This window comes from Thamnophis elegans, chromosome 3 (assembly GCF_009769535.1).
Source record: "Thamnophis elegans isolate rThaEle1 chromosome 3, rThaEle1.pri, whole genome shotgun sequence".
Classification (NCBI taxonomy): domain Eukaryota; kingdom Metazoa; phylum Chordata; class Lepidosauria; order Squamata; family Colubridae; genus Thamnophis; species Thamnophis elegans.
In genome coordinates, this window is record NC_045543.1 from 52,387,444 (window position 1) to 52,405,918 (window position 18,475).

The following is an 18,475-nucleotide window of genomic DNA, read 5'->3' on the forward strand; positions in this document are numbered from 1 at the left end:
TTTTAAGTGGATTCCATTAAGTGGGTTTTATTTAATATCTGAGCACGAGGAAACAGAAAATGGCTTGCATGCTTCACCACTAGCTGAAACACTGTGAACAACAGAAGAATCAGATAAGTTTAGTGTAGCTCCAACTTTTTCCTTTCAGGAAATAATAAGTTTTAAACAAGAGCAAATTCCTCCCAGGTTTTCTGTTTTCTGTTTAAGTGAAAAATGTCTACAAATCTGCTTTCCACATATAGCACAGTAATGGCTGTCATAGGAAAGATAGGACAGGAAAACACTTCAGGACCATCATGGAAAGGACTTTGATATAACTCTAGTCTAAAGGTATTCGACATGGTTACGATGATAGGAATGGGCAATTCTTATAGCTGTGGCATTCTTCATTCTATGAAACCTGGAGACTAAAACATATGAAGAAAGGTTGCAGGATTTGGATTTGGCTAGTTTAAAGAAAAGAAGGACTGGGGTGAGATGATAGCCGTATTCCAATATTTAAGGGGCTGCCACAAAAGAGGAGGGGGTTGACTTATTTTCCAAAGCACCAGAAGGCAGGACAAGAAACAATGAATGGAAACTAATCAAGGAGAGAAGCAACCTGGAATTAAGGAGAAACTTCCTAACAATTAGAACAATTAACCAGTGGAACAGCTTGCCTCCAGAAGTTGTGGGTGCTTTATCACTGGAGGTTTCAAAAAGAGACTGGACAGCCACTTGTCTGAAATGGTATGGGGTCTCCCGCTTGAGCAGAGGATTGGACTAGAAGATTTCCAAAGTCCCCTCCAGCTCTATTCTGATTGAAGTCATTAAGATTATCAACACAGTCAGATTTAAAAGAGGAACAGACAATTCAAGGAACACTGGCTAGGGAAGTGCAAAACTTCCCTAGCATTCCAGAATGTTCTGTACCCCATCCCCAAAGTAAAACCTCCTAATGACCACTCCATTCAATAAGAGCAGTGAATTTTCACTAAGGGTTCCAGAAACCACCAAAACATTCCACGGTGTGGGAGGAGATTCAGCAAGGCTCAGAGGAGGAATGGAACATTTTATTTATTAATTTAAGTTATATGCCATCCATCTCACTATTGAGAAACTCTGAAAATTCCATTTTCAAAAGTGTGAATTTTGTATATCTGATACGAATCAGAACGGATTTTGTATCATTTCCAGATATCTTACATAATTTCTTCTCCAAACAGCATTTGTGGGATGATTTTCCCATAGAACATTTTAATGAATATTAATCTGATGCCTTCCGTATGATATGTAGCTCATGACTGCCCCAATTACCTTAATTGCTGTTATTTCAATATACCGTACTCTGCATGAGCTATCCAAGATAATATATCATTAAACAGTATTCCTAAATAGTTAAACTACTGTTCTGTAGTGGCTTCTTCAACATAACAATTAAACCTTTGGACCCATAAGCTAAATTGGGCTTTTCTTCAATTAAAGCTCTTTTTGATAAGATTCCATTTAACTTTTGCAAATATACCTTTCTAAAAGAATCCAAATGTTGGATTACAATGCTTGGATCTATTAATACAGCCAAATGTTGACTGTTAGGGACTACATATATATTCTCCCTGATGATTTATTATGACATATTTGCAGTCCTTTCTCACGAGGTCATCCTTGAACACCAATCAACCAATCTCCAATCTATCAGATGTTCAAAGTAATCCAGATCAGGAAACCAAAACCAAAAATACCAACGCTACCTTTACAACAGAAACTTGTAACTCTGGATCTTGTAACTATTAACTTGCTTCAGAAATTAATTGGGTACATCAAAGACCTTTGCAATTAATGTTTTTCCTATATCAGAATCTCTGCTGACTTTATATTCCAAAAGCCTAGAGACCCCTTTTGAGATGCACTCTCTCCACCCCATATCTCCTTTGGACTCAGATTTGTCTTATCAGACTGTTGTCTATCTTGCAGCTCTTCCCTTTATCTCTCTTTTGGGGGGAAAAGTTTTTAAGAAGATGGTCAGTCTGCGGCTGATGAGAACTGTAGGAGAAATGGACTATCTAGATTAGATTCTCTCTTTCAGTCTGGTTTCAGGCCAGGATTTAACACTGAGATACTTGTACTGAAACTGCTAGGTAAGGTCATCTGCTGGTTTAGGGTTTGGTATCATCACTATCAGTGGAGGGATTCAATTTTATTTGCTACCAGTTCTGTGGGTGTGGCTTGGTGGTGTGGCTTGGTGGGTGTGGCAGGGGAAGGATACTGTAAAATCTCCATTCCTTCCCCACTCCAGGAGAAGGATACTGCAAAATCCCCATTCCCTCCCAATCAGCTGGGAGGCAGAGAATAGCTAGGGGAAGGGCCAGTGAGAGGTGGTATTTACCAGTTCTCCGAACTACTCAAATTTCCGCTACCGGTTCTCCAGAACTGATCAGAACCTGCTAAACACCACCTCTGATCACTATCCAATTCTGTTTGGAATGCATTTTCATAGATCTAGTGGGGAGAGGCTTCAAACAGTCACTCATACCCTAGCCACCTTACAGCTTGATTACGGTAACATGTGCTACATGGGACTGCCCTTGAAGTAGTCCACCCAGACGCTTCAACCAGTTCAGGTTGTGACTATTCCCATAAACATCTCTGTTCTGCAAGCTGCACTGGTCGCCAGTTTGCTTCCGAGCATGATTTTTATCTCTCGATAAAGATAAGATTTGTTATATAGATTTGCTGATTGTTTTCTACAAAAGTCCTACATGGCATAGGGCCTGGTTCCTTGAGGGCTTGCCTGTCTCCCATAACATCTGCATACTGATTTGATCCTGCAGGACTGGGGTGCCTTTTTTGTAGCAGCACTTGATGAAATGAGGTTCCCCCCCTCACAAGATTCAGATGACCCATCCACCCTGTTTTGTTGTTGTTTAGAAGAGTAGTGAAATCATTTGTCTTCACCCAGGCTTCAGTAAGGGAGAACGGGACCCCTTGCTTCACTGCACTTGCCCTCTTTTATCTTTATATTTTATTAATTTGATTATGATTTTTTCATTTGATTGCGAGATACGCAGAATTTCTGAGAGGCGGGTGGCATGTAAGTTTAATGAAGTATTATGATTGGCCACGCAGCAACAGCCAGATCTTTAGACTGGATTTGGCATTTTTGGGGTCCACCTATTGAATCCTTCTCAAGGACCTGGGACAAGCAGATGCTCTTTGATGGTGTTAAAGGCACATGTCACAGAATGTCAACTGTTTCAAATAAAGTTGCTTTTCACAATTGATTGGTAATGATTTTGTCAATGATGATGGTGCTCAAATGGCAGTCCAGATGTTTGTGGACCATTAACATCCACAATTTGATTGCTCCGATCTTCCAACAATCACCTTTCACTACTTTAACTGTCCAAGTTGAAGTTGGTTTCTTTTCTTTCACCTTTTCTATCACAACAGAGCTGTCCAGAGATGTATATCTTCAAATAATGTGTCCAAGTATAACAATTTGGGCTTTAGTCATTAGTGCTACAACTAAGAATTCTGGGTTGATTTGGAAGTAGAACGTAAAATGCTACTTGGTCATTATAGTCTTTTACAAAGCTCAGAAAGCATTTGCAGCTAACACTCGCCATGACTACACTGGGCTTCCAGAGACAGTTTACAAAACATATCACATATCCAGAATACCACTTGACAGAACTTTAGTGAAAGCATAGTATTGAGTTCATCGCCATTATTATGGCAGTCCCATAAAGCAGTGGCCCCCAACCTTTTGAGCACCAGGGACAGGTTCCGTGGAGAAAAGTTTTTTCTGTAGACTGGAGTGGGCGAGGTTTCACATGCTGCCTGCATCCCACGGATGGGATTTCAATTGTTTGCGCATACCGGTTTTTGGTATGCTGCAGACCGGTACTGGTCCATGGACTGGGGGTTGGGGACCCCAACCATAAAGTATCTACATAGATAGCCACTGATTTTTAATCTGACTTCTATTTATTGAAGATGTATGTATGTATTTATTTTAAAATTACTTGAACTTAATTAAAATATTAAGTACTTAAATATCACTAATTTCAGCAAACTAACCCATGACACCCACCATATGGAACAGTCAAATAGAGCATTTTTTTGCCAATTCCTTAAAAATAAGACAAAAACCATAACAAGAATCAAAAAAGGGATAAAGGAACATCTGTTTAAATAATTAGTCACAATGACATTGAAAAACCAAGCTCCTTATCCAGAATTATACTTAATACCACAATGTAACTAAATTAATAACCTGCTCCAGAAATTAATTTGATACATCAAAGACCTTTCTAATTAATGTTTTTCCTAGATCAGAAACTCCAAGATCCTCTGCTATTCTTCAGTGCAGGCATAAGTGACCTTTTTAACAGAGAATGGCATAAACTGCTCTGGTGGGGGATGTTCATGCATAAGCACTCCGGGATTCTCAGACACACACATCTTTCTCCATCTAGACAAACCTGAACAGTACAGTGTTACAGTGGAAGGAAACAGCAATGCGTGTATGTCATTCCTTAAGTGAACAAACCCCACTCCAAGAGCTCTGTGTTTTCCATTATGGAAAATTGTAGCTTTTGAGCAGTATAGTTGGATTGTGAAATCTTTTTTCCCTCCCAGGACTGATTCCTATTACTGTTAGTAACACCCAGCTTTGTGTTCCCTATCAGCCAGTTGATCCAGATCAGCAAACTTACAAGATGTGGTGGTTATCTCCATGTTCTAGGTAAAGATAAAGGTTCCCCTCGCACATATGTGCTAGTCTAGGGGGCAGTGCTCATCTCAGTTTGAAAGCTGATGAGCCAGCACTGTCCGAAGAAGTCTCCGTGGTCATGTGGCGGGCACGACTAAACACCGAAGGCACACGGAACGTTGTTAACTTCCTACCATAGCCAAAGGTGGTTCCTAATTTTTCTATTTGCATTTTTTACATGCTTTCGAATTGCTAGATTGGCAGAAGCTGGCACAAGTAACGGGAGCTCACTCGGTTACGCAGCACTAGGGATTTGAACTGCCGAACTGCTGAACTTCTGATCGACAAGCTCAGCATCTTAGCCACTGAGCCACCATGTCCCTTTGAGCCACAGCATTCCATGGCCTATAATCCCATAAACCCCCTTTCTTGGGTTTGGGCATTTATAGATACAAGACCAGATTTCCAATAATTTTCTGGCCCACATAGGACTATATAAGCCTCATTGAAAATGCTGCTTTCTAAAACAGGTGCCTGACCAGCAGCCTTCCCATTGAGGACTGCAGTACAGCAGGTTCATGACTGCATCTTGCTCACTTCTTCCATTAGGCATCTGAAATAAATGGACCGTATCAAGCACACTGTTACTAATATCACTTTAATCAATGGTTTGTTTTTCAACGTCTGGGAGAGGGAGAGGACCATGACAGGTACAAAACAAGAAGCCAAAGAAATCTTTAATTAAAATACTAGGGAATGACAGCAAAATGAGATAAATGCCTGTCTGTAGTATCCAAAAGGAAATTGCTGGTAAGGAAAAACAGCAAGAGCAAGCTCTCGTATTAGTTAAGAAAATGAAGAATTGGCTAACAATAATTTGCTTCAAAATAGGATCTGCATTTCACTGGAAACCAAGAATTTAAAGATTTGGATAGTATAGCTCACTGCTGGTATCACCTCCATCACCTATCTGTTTGCATTACATCTTTATCTCTCATATACCAAAATATATTTTAACATCTCTGAGATTCTTTCCATGCCAAAGGTATTTTGAGAAGCAAAACAAACAACGGAAACCCTCAATGTATTTTTTTTTTTAAATTGCTTTAAAATTGTTGCAATGGCTGGTCTTGAAAATTTAGACTGGGCGGGGGAAGAATGTGTGTCCCAATGTCACAGCACATTCTAATAAGTAGTGACAATCTCAGTCATTCTGCTAGCAAATAATAGGTGTTAACAGTGAAGAAGATATACTTTTTGTCCCCAGTTAAGGACATTTGGATTCAGAGAGAATCACTAAAAAATTCACAGGCATTTGTTACAAATCACAATGACTAACATAATAATAGTAACAAAACATGCACTGCAATGTCACAAACCAAATCCCAGTATTTTGTACTTGCGTCCAAAGTATATAAATCACACACTTTGTATCATGACATCTTCAATGGACATCCATGTGGATTTATGGAAACACGTCTCGGTGTTTCTCCAAATGTAATAATAAACTGGGCAAACTTTTTCTCTGAGTCATGAGTTGATTTTTAAAATAACATTAAAGACAAGAGTGAATCTGTCTGATCCCAATGCTTTGTATTGTATTTTTCATATGTTTGAAGCTCATAATTTCAGTCAGATGTAATGTTGGCAGACTCTGAAACTTCAGGGACTTGAAATATCTATGAATTTTCAAAGCTGTTTCTATTTCATGTTCAGCTGTTTTCCAGTATGATTCCTGCTCAGATGATAAAAGTTTTGTAAATGTTTTGAACATTTCAAATGATTCAATTCCTCTGGTATGATGACCCCTGTGTGAAGTTAATGCTAGGTGAATAAGTATAATTTTTAGAATTTTTTCAAAAGCTGTAAGGAAACTGGTACTTAGAAAAAACAGAAGAAAGAAACTGGGAAAAACATATTATATATATATATATATACATATATACATATATACATATATACATATATACATATATACATATATACATATATACATATATACATATATACATATATACATATATACATATATACATATATACATATATACATATATACATATATACATATATACATATATATATATATATATATATATATATATATATACACTAAAAGCAAGATCTTTTATTTTAAAAAAGACTTCAAACTAGAACTAATGTACAAAACTCTCATGTTAATATAGTATAAGCATATGGAAACTTTGTTTAAATTATTTTTTAAAATTGAACATTTGTGTTAACAGGTTAAATTATTTGACTTAACTGAAGTGAGCAGTAGGAAAACGGGAATCTAAATGCTAATTTGGGGAGAAAATATTGAGAATCTTATTTTAGATAAAAACAGAGGCAGTATAGTCTAAATTCTCATTCAGTCCTTTGTTGCTCCCTATAAAAACATAGCGATGCCTACCAATATCTTCCTAGTCAATGTCTTTCAAGCATTACACTATACAAAAAAAGTAGTATTTAAATTACTGAAGGAAGCTTCTGCTTTGGTTATTTTAAATGAAGATTACTATGCATTTTCTCCTCCACTTCAGTTCATCTGGTTGCTTCTTGAAATTCATTCATCCTATTTGCAAGGGAAGCTACTCAAAGAAAAAGTAACTTTAAAAGACATTAAGAGGTGCTTGGAGACTAAAGGCCTTTTCATAAATAAAAATTATGCTAAAGCCTAACTCTTTGGAGCATGCTAGGATTTAATTTTTTATTAAAATTTAAAAACCTATTAAAAAGCAGGTCATGAGGGAGTTTGATAGGTTCCAAGATAACTGTGTGAGAAGATTATGAGTTATCATTGACCAAGTCTACAGCATCATTACAAAGTCCAACCCAAGGATCAATATTGCTAAAAAGGTAAAGGTTTCCCTTGCACATATCTGCTAGTCATTCCCAACTCTAGGGGACAGTGCTCATCTCCGTTTCAAAGCTGAAGAGCCAGTGCTGTCAGTAGACATCTCCGTGTCATGTGGCCGGCATGACAAAACACCGAAAATGCACAGAATGCTGATACCTTCCCACCAAAGATAGTTCCTATTTTTCTACTGTGCTTCCCCAAAAATGCTACAGAGTCTTATTTTCTTTTCACCTACAAAATATGGCTAGGGCTTTATTATGTGGGGAGGGTTTATTGTTTTGGGCTTGCCGGGCGGCTGCTGTCTTATGAGCAAGCTCACAAAGAGCCAGACACAGCCTCATGGGCGAATGGCTGTGTTGCGCTGTCGCAGCACCGCAACACAACAGCAATGAAGTGACCACGCTCACGAGCAGCCACCCGGCAAACCCCCTTTGCATCCGGGCACAGCGCCATTCACTGACCATGGGGTATCGCCAAGCCATGTGAGCGCCTATTTGCCACCGCCTGGCTTCCGTGGCTTAGCATCTTCCAAATGCCAGTGAATGGTGCTCTGCATGGCTGGAGAGGGGGGCTACGTGAGTGGTTGTTCCACTCTCGCTCACCTGCCTCCCAGCCTCAGAATGCATGGCCCAGCTCTCATTACGGAGCCAGGGCACCGCTGCCACCGCCGCCATCCCGGCTTTTTCCATGGCTTCCAACCCGAGTCTTTCAGCAGTAGCCACTCTGGGTGCACGCTCTATGGTTGTGGGCCAGCTGCCTCCAGTATAGTATCCCTTACCAACCTAGCAGTATCCCAAAGGCACCAAGCAACACAATCACCTTTGCCTCCCTCTAGGTTCCTGCGGCTTGGCACTTTCGGAATACTGCTAGGTTGGTGAGCGGTGCTCTGCCTGGCTGGAGGTGGGGGGTTGTCCAGGGGACTTACACGCTGGGAGGGCTTACATTTTTGCCCACCAGAAAAATGTTGCAGGGCTGTATTATGAGGATATGTCATATTTTCGAGGAAACATGGTACTTGCATTTTTACATGCATTCTATTCTTCTGCTAGGTTGGCAGAAGCTGTTAGTAGAGTACAAACTGAGTTCATGATTAACCTATATGTATTTCATAAGACGGGGTGAAACCAAAGCGTTGAATGAATGTAAGGCATGTATACTTGCCTGAATTTGCTGCAGTCCAGTTACAGCTTTGGAGGCAAGATAGATCTCTATCTATGTATTTTGGTATCAAACAAACAAACAAAAAATTCCATATTTTAAATGGAAAAGTAGATTAGGGTTATACAGTACCATTTGTCTGAAATGGATATGTCTATATGTCAATAGGGTAGAACTATTTATTGATTTAGAATATTTATTTACTTAGGTTTGCCTAGGTCAGCAAACCCAAGCAAACCAGATAACAAATGGGATAAAAATAATCCAATTACAACATGACAAGCATAATAGAATAATTAGGAGTCTCGTGTAAATAGAGAATAATTGGAATAAATACAGAGTAGTGTTCTAGCAATAGCTAACTATAATTAGTTTAAAAAAAATAACCCTAATGAATAATGAAGTTTTAAACCAATGGCATAAGGTGGCAGACAATGAAGTTGATTCCCTCAAGAGGACATGTTGCAAGCAATCATCGGTAAAGAACCCAGCCTTTGCAAATTATGCTCTACTGCGGAAAATCAGTCACTGGAATGCCATTTATCAAATATGAATTTACAGCCAAGTTTAACTAATGGACATTTTGCCATATTTTGCTATTGGTCCTTCATGCTCCAGAGCAGGAGCAGCAAAGAGTTAATTGGCTTTAAGACCAAGAAAGGATCTGGCTGCTATAGCAAGTCCTAGCTGGCTGCTTTTTATTTCTGTTCTTGCAAGCTGTGCTGCTTCAGCTACCGCTTCTGAAAACAGTTGCCTCCCGCAATTGCCAACCCCATTAAACCATCTCTCAATACAGGGGGGGAAATGCAGACCCTCCAAAGTCAAGGGTAAAAGTTGTGAAGAACAGCTCATCTCAGCCTCCAATGCAGACGCTGAACGGAAATTCGTCTAAATAGGATATTATAGTCATTCCAACATCCTAAAAGGTTCTTACTTTGTATAATAGGATACAGACAGCAGTTCCGCTCTGTTGCTCCCAGTTATCTGGAATTCTCCTGCAGATCATCTTTGTTGAATTAGAGATCTCCTCTATTCAGGTTTTTCGTGAGGTCTTTCTCCCACATTAGCCTCCCTTTCCCCCTCCAGCATCCTTTACTGTGAAGCTGTATTCCTCCCTATTAGAACATAGCTCTGTCTTGGCTTGTTGGCTTACAAAACGTGGCAAAATGGCAGTGAGGGCACTGTTTCAATAATAAACAATGATTTCTGCCTAGATATGTCTGGGTACAAATAGCACCAAGGCATCCAAACACAGAAAGAAGCACATGCTAGTATGATATCATTCTGGCCCATCCAAGGATGCACTTAAGTGTAGATGGTCAAATTATGCTTTTGGTAATCCTAAAGAAAACCATTTAGACAAATCAAATGTTCTAAGGATAATTAACGGCAACAAATACCATGGAAGCTGAAGTTTCTTCACATGAACATGGTCTGCAATCCAACAACAAGAACCCTGCTTTTAAAAAGAGTTCATATTATTACCAATACCTACTTGTGACTATGACTGGGAGAAAGGAAATTATACCACAAGTAAAGGCAAGTGAGAGCATTATTCCCTTATATTCCCTATTATTTAACTAAGAAAAACGACGAGGTAGCTTTTAAGAAACGGTTGAAAATAATTCAGATTTTGTATCTGCACCAGTTCATACATATGCATTTAAATTACACATAATTAGTTTCACAGTTGCTCTGTCTCTCACAAGCAGACATATAGCTTAGGGTTTAGGTATAAACATTTTCATTTTTCTCACAAGACTGCCATCACATGCCTTCCATTTTAGACAGAGGGTGCTCCGTTCCTCTCAGTTTGTGCCTCAATATAAACTAAGCTCTTTCACGCTCACTAGTGCAATGGATTCTTGCTCTTTGGGGGGAAAAATGCCTAATGTGCTGTTTAGGTCTATAAAATGTACACAGGCCTTGAAACATGTGGTTTGCACGTTCCACAAAGAAGAATGTGAAATCTAGCCTTAGATAGCAAATATGCTATTGCTCATGGTAGTACTAACATTCACATGGCATATAGAGAGAGATGGGGGCAAGGGAGAGGGGAGTGGGAGAGAGGGAGGGAGTGGGAGAGAGGGAGGAAAGGAGAGGGGGAAGGAGAGGGAGGGAAGAGAGGCAGGGAGGAGGAGAAAGGGGAGGGGGTGGCAGGGGGAGAGAGAGGGAAAAGGAGGGGGAGGGAAGAGGAGAGAGGAAAAGGGAGGGGGAGGGGAGGGAGGGAGGGGAAGGGAGGAGGCAGGAGGGGAGGGGGAGGCAGGGGAAGAGAGAGGAAAAGGGAGAAGGAGGGAGGGGAGAGAGGGAGGGGGAAGGGAGGGGGAGAGAGGGAGGGGAGGGAAGGGGAGAGAGAGGAAAAGGAAGGGGGAGGAAAGGGAAGGAGGAGAAGGAGGAAGGGGAGGCAGGGGGAGAGAGAGGGGGAAAGGGAGAGGGGAGGGGGAGAGAGAGGGGGAAAGGAGAGGGAGGGAGGGGGAGAGTAAAAGGGAGGGGGAGGGAGGGGGAGAGAAGGAAGGGGGGAGAGAGAGAATTGCATATTTAAAATACAATTTTTTCCAAGGAAACATTTTTATTTCTGGATGTTAAGTCCATCAACGATTTTATCTCAGAGAAAAATCAACATAAACAGATGGTTAAAAGTCCTACTGAGTTTTTTCAAAAATACAAATGTTAAAATAATTTACTTTTTTGGTATATATTAAAGCCAATTTTATTTTATTGCTTAATAAAAGGCAATATTTGCACCTTTTTAAAGATTTTAGGGCTGTTTCTGAAAATAAAAATGTCATATGAGTGTACCGTAAAGTATTCAGAGCTACCTACACATATTATATGCAGTGTAGCTTTGTCACAAGCGTATGTGCTTTACACTTGCCAGGCATATGCCACTCGTAGCATATGGTTTGAGATAACTTCCCGAAGTACTAGATGTACTCATCCTGAATCCACTGAAAAATTTTACTGTTCTAATGAGAGCTAATTTTAAAAGCACAGAAATAAAACAGAGGCTGAATGCAAAAGTACAAAAAGGAGATTATTTCAGATTTTGGAAATGGGATAGTATGGGGCGTTTTTAAGAATAGGTTTGCCTGTGTGTCTGTGTGTGCGTGTGTGCATGTATATTTTTATGTGTGAGTGTCTCCCCAAGTCTTGGAAACTACACAGATATATGCATGAAATTTCATTGGCAGCATTTTCAGATGTGTCTTATCATTGCCTTCTTCTTAGGGTTGAGAGTGAGTGACTGGCCCAAGGTCACCCAGTTGGTTTTGTGCTTATGAGAAGACTAGAACTCAGTCTCCTGGTTTCTAGCCTGGTGCCTTCAACCACTGCACCAAATTGGCTCTCATTTGCCCCTGAAGATTTTGTGTGTCTGTGTGTGTATCTGTGTGTGTGTGTTTGTGTCTGTGCGATGCTTTTTCATTACACACACAGAGAGACAGAAACACAGCTGGCGAGATAGCAAATCATGATTCAAAACACTCTATTCAAATAAGATACAAGCAAGCCCACCAAAACAGTAACATGTACAAATATTGCAGAAGAAAACTGTAAACAGAACAGGAGGGAGAGGGAAGTGCATTTGTTATAGATACTTCATTTGTATCTTCATAATAGTCACAGCGATGTCAACACTGACTAAACCCTTCTCTCCTCACTCACAAATCATTTTCAGAAAAGACATATTGCACATGACGTCATCACATATCAGCCTTTCCCTTTGGGCCAATTTTTAGCTGGAAAAATTCCTCCTGGTTCCCAACAAACTTACTTTCCAAATTAAAAAAAAAAGAATCATTTTTGCCAAGACTACAGCATGGGAAACCCCCCCCACACACAAATAACTTCCAAATATTCACTTCATGGCTCACTGAACATACAGCACCATCCCTCTCTCATTTCTGCCTAAGTCTGAAAAGACCAAGAATTCACCCTGACTGATAGAGACCTTGACAAGCCATTATAAACTTCCAAAGTTTAACCATGCTATCACATATGTGCCAGCTGTACATGTCTCACAGACACGTACAGCTGGCACATATCTTCCTCTTGGTATTGTAGTTGCAAAATGCTTCTCTCTTCCTGCTTTTAGAAAGACAATTGTTCAGACGATTGGAACGGCACTGGATTTTTTTTTAACCATTATTTTTTGTTTGTTTCCCACTTTCATTAATACAAGAGTTTATCTTACAACACTGTCCAGTCCATGGAGAGGGAGAGGGAGAGGGAGAGGGAGAGGGAGAGAGGGAGAGGGAGAGGGAGAGGGAGAGGGAGAGGGAGAGGGAGAGGGAGAGGGAGAGGGAGAGGGAGAGGGAGAGGGAGGGAGGGAGGGAGGGAGGGAGGGAGAGAGAGAGAGAGTCTCGAACCATTAAGAGCCTACTAAGTTTAGTAATACCTTAGGTTGGGTCCGAAAGCAGAATGATCCAATCAGTGGTGGGATGTTGCCGGTTTAACAACCGGTTCAGTGAGCGCACAATTTGCACACGCACACACCTACAGTGCTTGCACGCAACATTGAAAATGGAGCATTTAGAAGCTCAGCTACTTACCTTCCAAGTCAGCAACAAGTAAAAGTGAGGGGGGGGATGAGCTGTGCCATGCCATTGAAATGAGCTAGAAAGCAGGAAATTAAGGACAGGATAGGGCGGGGAGGGGTGGGCAGGGCCAGCTGATTGTCAGAGCTAGCGGTTCGCCCGAACCGGTCCGAACCGGCTGAATACCACTTCTAGATCCCATCCATTTAGCAGACAAGCAAAATCTACTGAGAAGCACACAAACACATATACACATCTGCCATTCAGGAACAAAAAATATCAAAATTGGGTGGAGCGGGTAGAGGGTGGGAATCAACCCAGCTAGAAAATAAACAGTTGCAACAACTTTACTTCCCCTTACTGCAGGGGGCAGGAGTGGGATGAAAAGTGTCCAGCTCTACGGGTGTGATGTTTATTTCATTATAACCTATTGAGCTGCTTTGATATAACAAATGTCATTATTCCTAATTAGCTTTAGAAGAGGCTCCTCTATTTTTCTCTCAATGCCTATAGTGTTGATATCTTCTCAATACGACTAGGACAACCTTGCGTTATTAATTTGGGAGGAAACACAGATGATACTTTCCCTTCGATATAACCTAGCTAGGTGGAAAAAATTTCCAAAGAGGAAAGCAGAACAAGCTATGATTCAGAGATTCTTCTGGTCCCAGAGGAATGAACAAAGTTCAAGTAAAAGGTCTACCATTTACACAACACCGTTGCCATCTAGTGGTCAGATGATAAAGTGAATCCAATATGAATCACCGCATCGATGGGAAAAGTCGGAATTGAAAAACTAGCACAAATTTTGGAGCCCCGTTCCCATCTTTTTTTAGGAAATCATGATTGATGCACTTGCTTCTATTAAGCTTTGTGAAAAATGCTCCTCAGAAGAGGTAATACACATCTGTTAGCAAACAATTTGCACACATATCTCAGCTGGATTAGGTATACAGTGTATACCTAACATATCAGACCCAAACTGTGTTTCCTACATGGCCAACTCCTTGGGAGCCTACAAGTAGGTTGTGAAGGCAACAGTCCTTTCCCACCATTGTCTTCCAGCTGCTAATACTCAGACCACATATTCCATCTGATCCTAGAGGGAGCAGATAGCTTGCAGAACTAGCAGAAAAGACTTCTCTGCGATGAAATCTATCTAACTCCCTTTTCAAGAAGTCAAAATTTATATTCATCACCAAGTCCTTTAACGATGAATTTTAGAGATTAGCAATACTCTGTATGGTCACTATACAATCTCTCTCCCTGAATTTTTTACTCATCAGAATCATCTGATTCTGAACATTGATAATTCTATTGTGGTCAACAGGAATAAAAGAGGAACAAAGAGGATTTGGATTATGGATTTTTTTGTGACAACTATAATGTGAGAAACCTCAGGCCATGTATGAAAAACTCACAAGAATGGGATAAGAAAATGGAAGAACTGTCTGTCCAGGGGTGGGATCCTATCGGTTTAACAACCGGTTTCCTGGGTGCACGCTTTGCGTCCGTGCACTGATTGGGAAGGAAAACAGCTGAGGCGTAGCAATCCACTCTGCGGTGCGACTCAGCAGAGAAGATAAAGGTAGGTAAAGCGCAGGGGCAGGCAGGCGGGGTCACTTTCTTGTAGGAGTGAGCCCGTTTGCTCCCAGCTGATTATCGGAGCTATAGGTTCAACTGAACCGGTTCTAATTGGTAAAATGCCACCCCTGTATCTGTCCCTTTTCCTATGGCACCGACCTTCCAGAATGGTCAACTTCCTATCTGCCCTCTGTGGCTGTCTCCCTCCTTTGGCAGCAACCTTCCCAGCATGGATGATTTCCTATCCATTCCCCACAGCTGTCCCTCTCTTCCTATAGCAATGTATCAGCATTAAACAAAGACCGAATACTGCGACAATATTTTCACGTCAAAATGCGTGAAGTATCAAATTCGTCAAGTCTTGAAGCAGTCAAGTACCAAAGTACCACTGTTCTTTTAGAATCAGGATACATTTATAGCTCTGAGATAAGAAACATAGCCTTTTGGTGTTACTTGGTAAACAAACCATAGTCATCAGGCTATACTATATATTTATGGAGATACATTTGTATAAGCAGTTTGAGCTGCTCATAAGTACAATGGAACTTCCACAGTGCCTAAGATAAAGACCCTCAGTCTAAAGCAGGTTTTTCAATGATTTTAGAGATTTTTTAGAAGTGCATTCAGGTTTCCAACAAAGGCAGGTAATCTGCCACAACAAATCATCAAATTCAACCCTGCCACGTAAGAAGGGGAAATGATTACTGCTGAATTTGAATGGTGTCACTGTTGAAACATCCAACACCTTGTGTAACCAAAGTATACCTCCTGGAATATGCCTGGCATCACACAAAAGGGCATATGATACAGAGAGTTCCCAGTAGGCAAATAAAGCAAAAATTATTCGTCCATGGAGGAGAACTTAAAAACCATTTCATTACAGAAACAGATTTTTGAGATTAGTTATGTAGAATTCATTTCCCATCCATCATCCGTGAAGGTTCAAGCCAACTTCCAGGGAAATTCCAAGCATGTTATTCCCCCAGCCTGTTCTCTAGGCTGTAACTAGAATAATCTCAGAAACAATAAGATTTTATTTTGATGAAGTCCATTTTCTAGCAAGCATAGAAGGCATACAAGGTACCCTCTTATTCTAACTATATATGTCATTTTTATTGAGGTGGCACATTAAAAAAGTTGGTTTAAAAATCAGCAGGTATCTGCTTTTGCTGATGTTAACAAAATTTTAGCTTTCTAAAGAGCAAAATCTCATTGAAATTTTTTTCTTTCATGACAAACCAAACACACTAACAATTAACACTTTGCTTCCAAAGCAAGCAAATCAGACAAAAGAAAAAGAAATGCTCATTTTATCACCAGTAATGGAAAATGTTCAGCTGCCTAGGCCCAAACTTTACCAATTATTCAGAATCAGGTACTGGAACAAATTGAGGAAATGTACATAGGCAAGAGGGCAAAAGCTGCACTTGTTGCATATAATATTTCTTGATCTTAAATTATATCTTCCATTCAAATATAAAAACCCAAAGGGACCTTTCTCCTGAAGCACTCTTATAACCTATTACCATAAATATTCAGCAGAGAAGTCAGCTTTATCAGAAGTCTGATAAAAAAAAACACCTACCCAGTTTCTAGCCTTCAATTATCACTCAGGGCACACATTTGTTCCAATCCAGCCAAGGCAATTCATATGGAGAAGCAAACTGCCTAAGCAATCCCTGTTGATTGTTGAACCACGTGCACAATTCTTAACAATCTTGAGGTTCCAGTGTTGCACAGAGGACCTGACGTACGGATCAAAACTTCAGGCAGCCCGATTCTTTTTCTCCAATTTAACCCAACAAGATGCATTTAAAGGCATGTTTCACATCAACCCATATACTGCACGTTTCCATTTGTGGTTAACAATGCCAAGGAAGAAAAAAGAGCTATGATCCATTCCCAAATGTATGTGTATGGTGTGATACCAGAACAATATTTGACAATAGTTTATACGAGGCAAATATTCAGAATTTACCATATTTCTCCAAAAATAAGACAGGGTCTTATTTTCTTTTGACCCCCGAAATAAGCACTTGACCTTATTTTTGGGGAGGTCTTATTATTTTTGAGGTGCAGGAGGTGGTGAGCGTGGTCACCTCATGGCTGCTGCTGTGTTGCAATATTTCTGGGGAGGACTTATTTTTGGGGGAGAGCTTATTATTTGTTTGTTTATTTATTTATTTATTTATTTATTTATTTTTGTTTATTTATTTATTTATAAAATTTATATGCTACCCAATCCCAAAGGACTCCGGGCAGCTTACAAAAAAAAGAGGAAAAAAAAGAGAGAGAGAGAAAAAGAAGACAGTTTAAAGTCACAACACCACATACATTCATTCTAATCGGGGCTTGACCTCAACAATTATTTTAGCGCATACGTTCAAAAGCCTGGTTGGGCTTATTAGCCGAGGAGGTCTTATTTTCAGGGAAACAGGGTATGTACTTAACTCTTCCATTTTATATTTTAAAAGCTGCACTGATGTAGTCTTCAACAATTATTGCAGAAACTGCTCTTTTCTTTCAATAAGTCAGGATTCAGGGATAATATTGGGCACTGGGATCTTCCAGTAATGACCTCATCAATGAATGTTATAGTGCATTCTTACTTATTTAAGGCAAACACTGGTAGGAAAACTCACAAGGTTATGGTCAGTGATGGGATTCAAATTTTTTTACTACCAGTTCTGTGGCTGTGGCTTGATGGGTGTGGCATGGCAGGGGAAGGTTACTGCAAAATCCCCATTTCCTCCTGACCAGCTGGGACTTGGGGGGCAGAGAATAGATGGGGGAGGGGCCAGTCAGAGGTGGTATTAGGTTCTCCGAACTACTCAAAATTTCTGCCACCGGTTCTCCAGAACTGGTCAAAACCTGCAATACCTCCTCTGCCACAAAATGCAGAAGAATCTGACTTTTAACTCTTCTTCAGCAGGGAACTTGAGAATAGTTGCTTTAAGAGAAAATCCTTTGTAAGTTCCTTTATTCTAGAACTAGCGAATTAAATAGTTCCTTGAAACTATGGTTTCCACATCATCATGAAAAAAACATGAAATAGAAATGACAGCAGTTTGACAGCAATCTCTTCCAGTTAGTTAGCAAAGGTAGAGTTGACACTGTATTCTGATAATAAGAAGTAAGAGTGAGCCTCACCTTCAGGAGTTCTCTTGGGAAATCTGTACCCTCATTCATTCCTTGAAGGTTGGTGATGAATTCTTGACAGGACATCTTTTTGCCAATGTTCTGTAATATACAGGACATAAGAGTTATGAATGCAAACCAATGGGAAAAAACATGGCATAGTTTTTAAAAGCCTTATATTAAAATATTCTACAAAATTTCTTTACTCCTGAATTAAAAACCCAACTGTGAACAGCAACACAAGGATAGAAGCATTATTTTATAAATCCACACAAATCATCTAAAACAGGGGTCTCCAACCTCAACAACTTTAAGCCTGGAAGACTTCAACTCCCAGAATTCCCCAGCCAGCAAAGCAAAGCTGGCTGGGGAATTCTGGGAGTTGAAGTCCTCCAGGCTTAAAGTTGCCAAGACCCCTGATCTAAAATATGCAAATCAATACTTGAAGGGTAATGGGCAATAGCAATAGCAGTTCGACTTATATACCGCTTCATAGGGCTTTCAGCCC

General features: G+C 40.1%; 1 protein-coding gene across 1 annotated transcript in view; it reads right to left on the reverse strand.

The window, feature by feature from the left end:
• LOC116506592 (PH and SEC7 domain-containing protein 3-like) overlaps positions 1-18,475 on the reverse strand; it is a 213,896-nt gene that overhangs the window by 98,169 nt on the left and 97,252 nt on the right. The window contains exon 9 of the mRNA XM_032214413.1: positions 17,980-18,069. Within this exon, the coding sequence (XP_032070304.1) occupies positions 17,980-18,069 (90 nt within the window). The remainder of the gene's footprint in view (positions 1-17,979; positions 18,070-18,475) is intronic.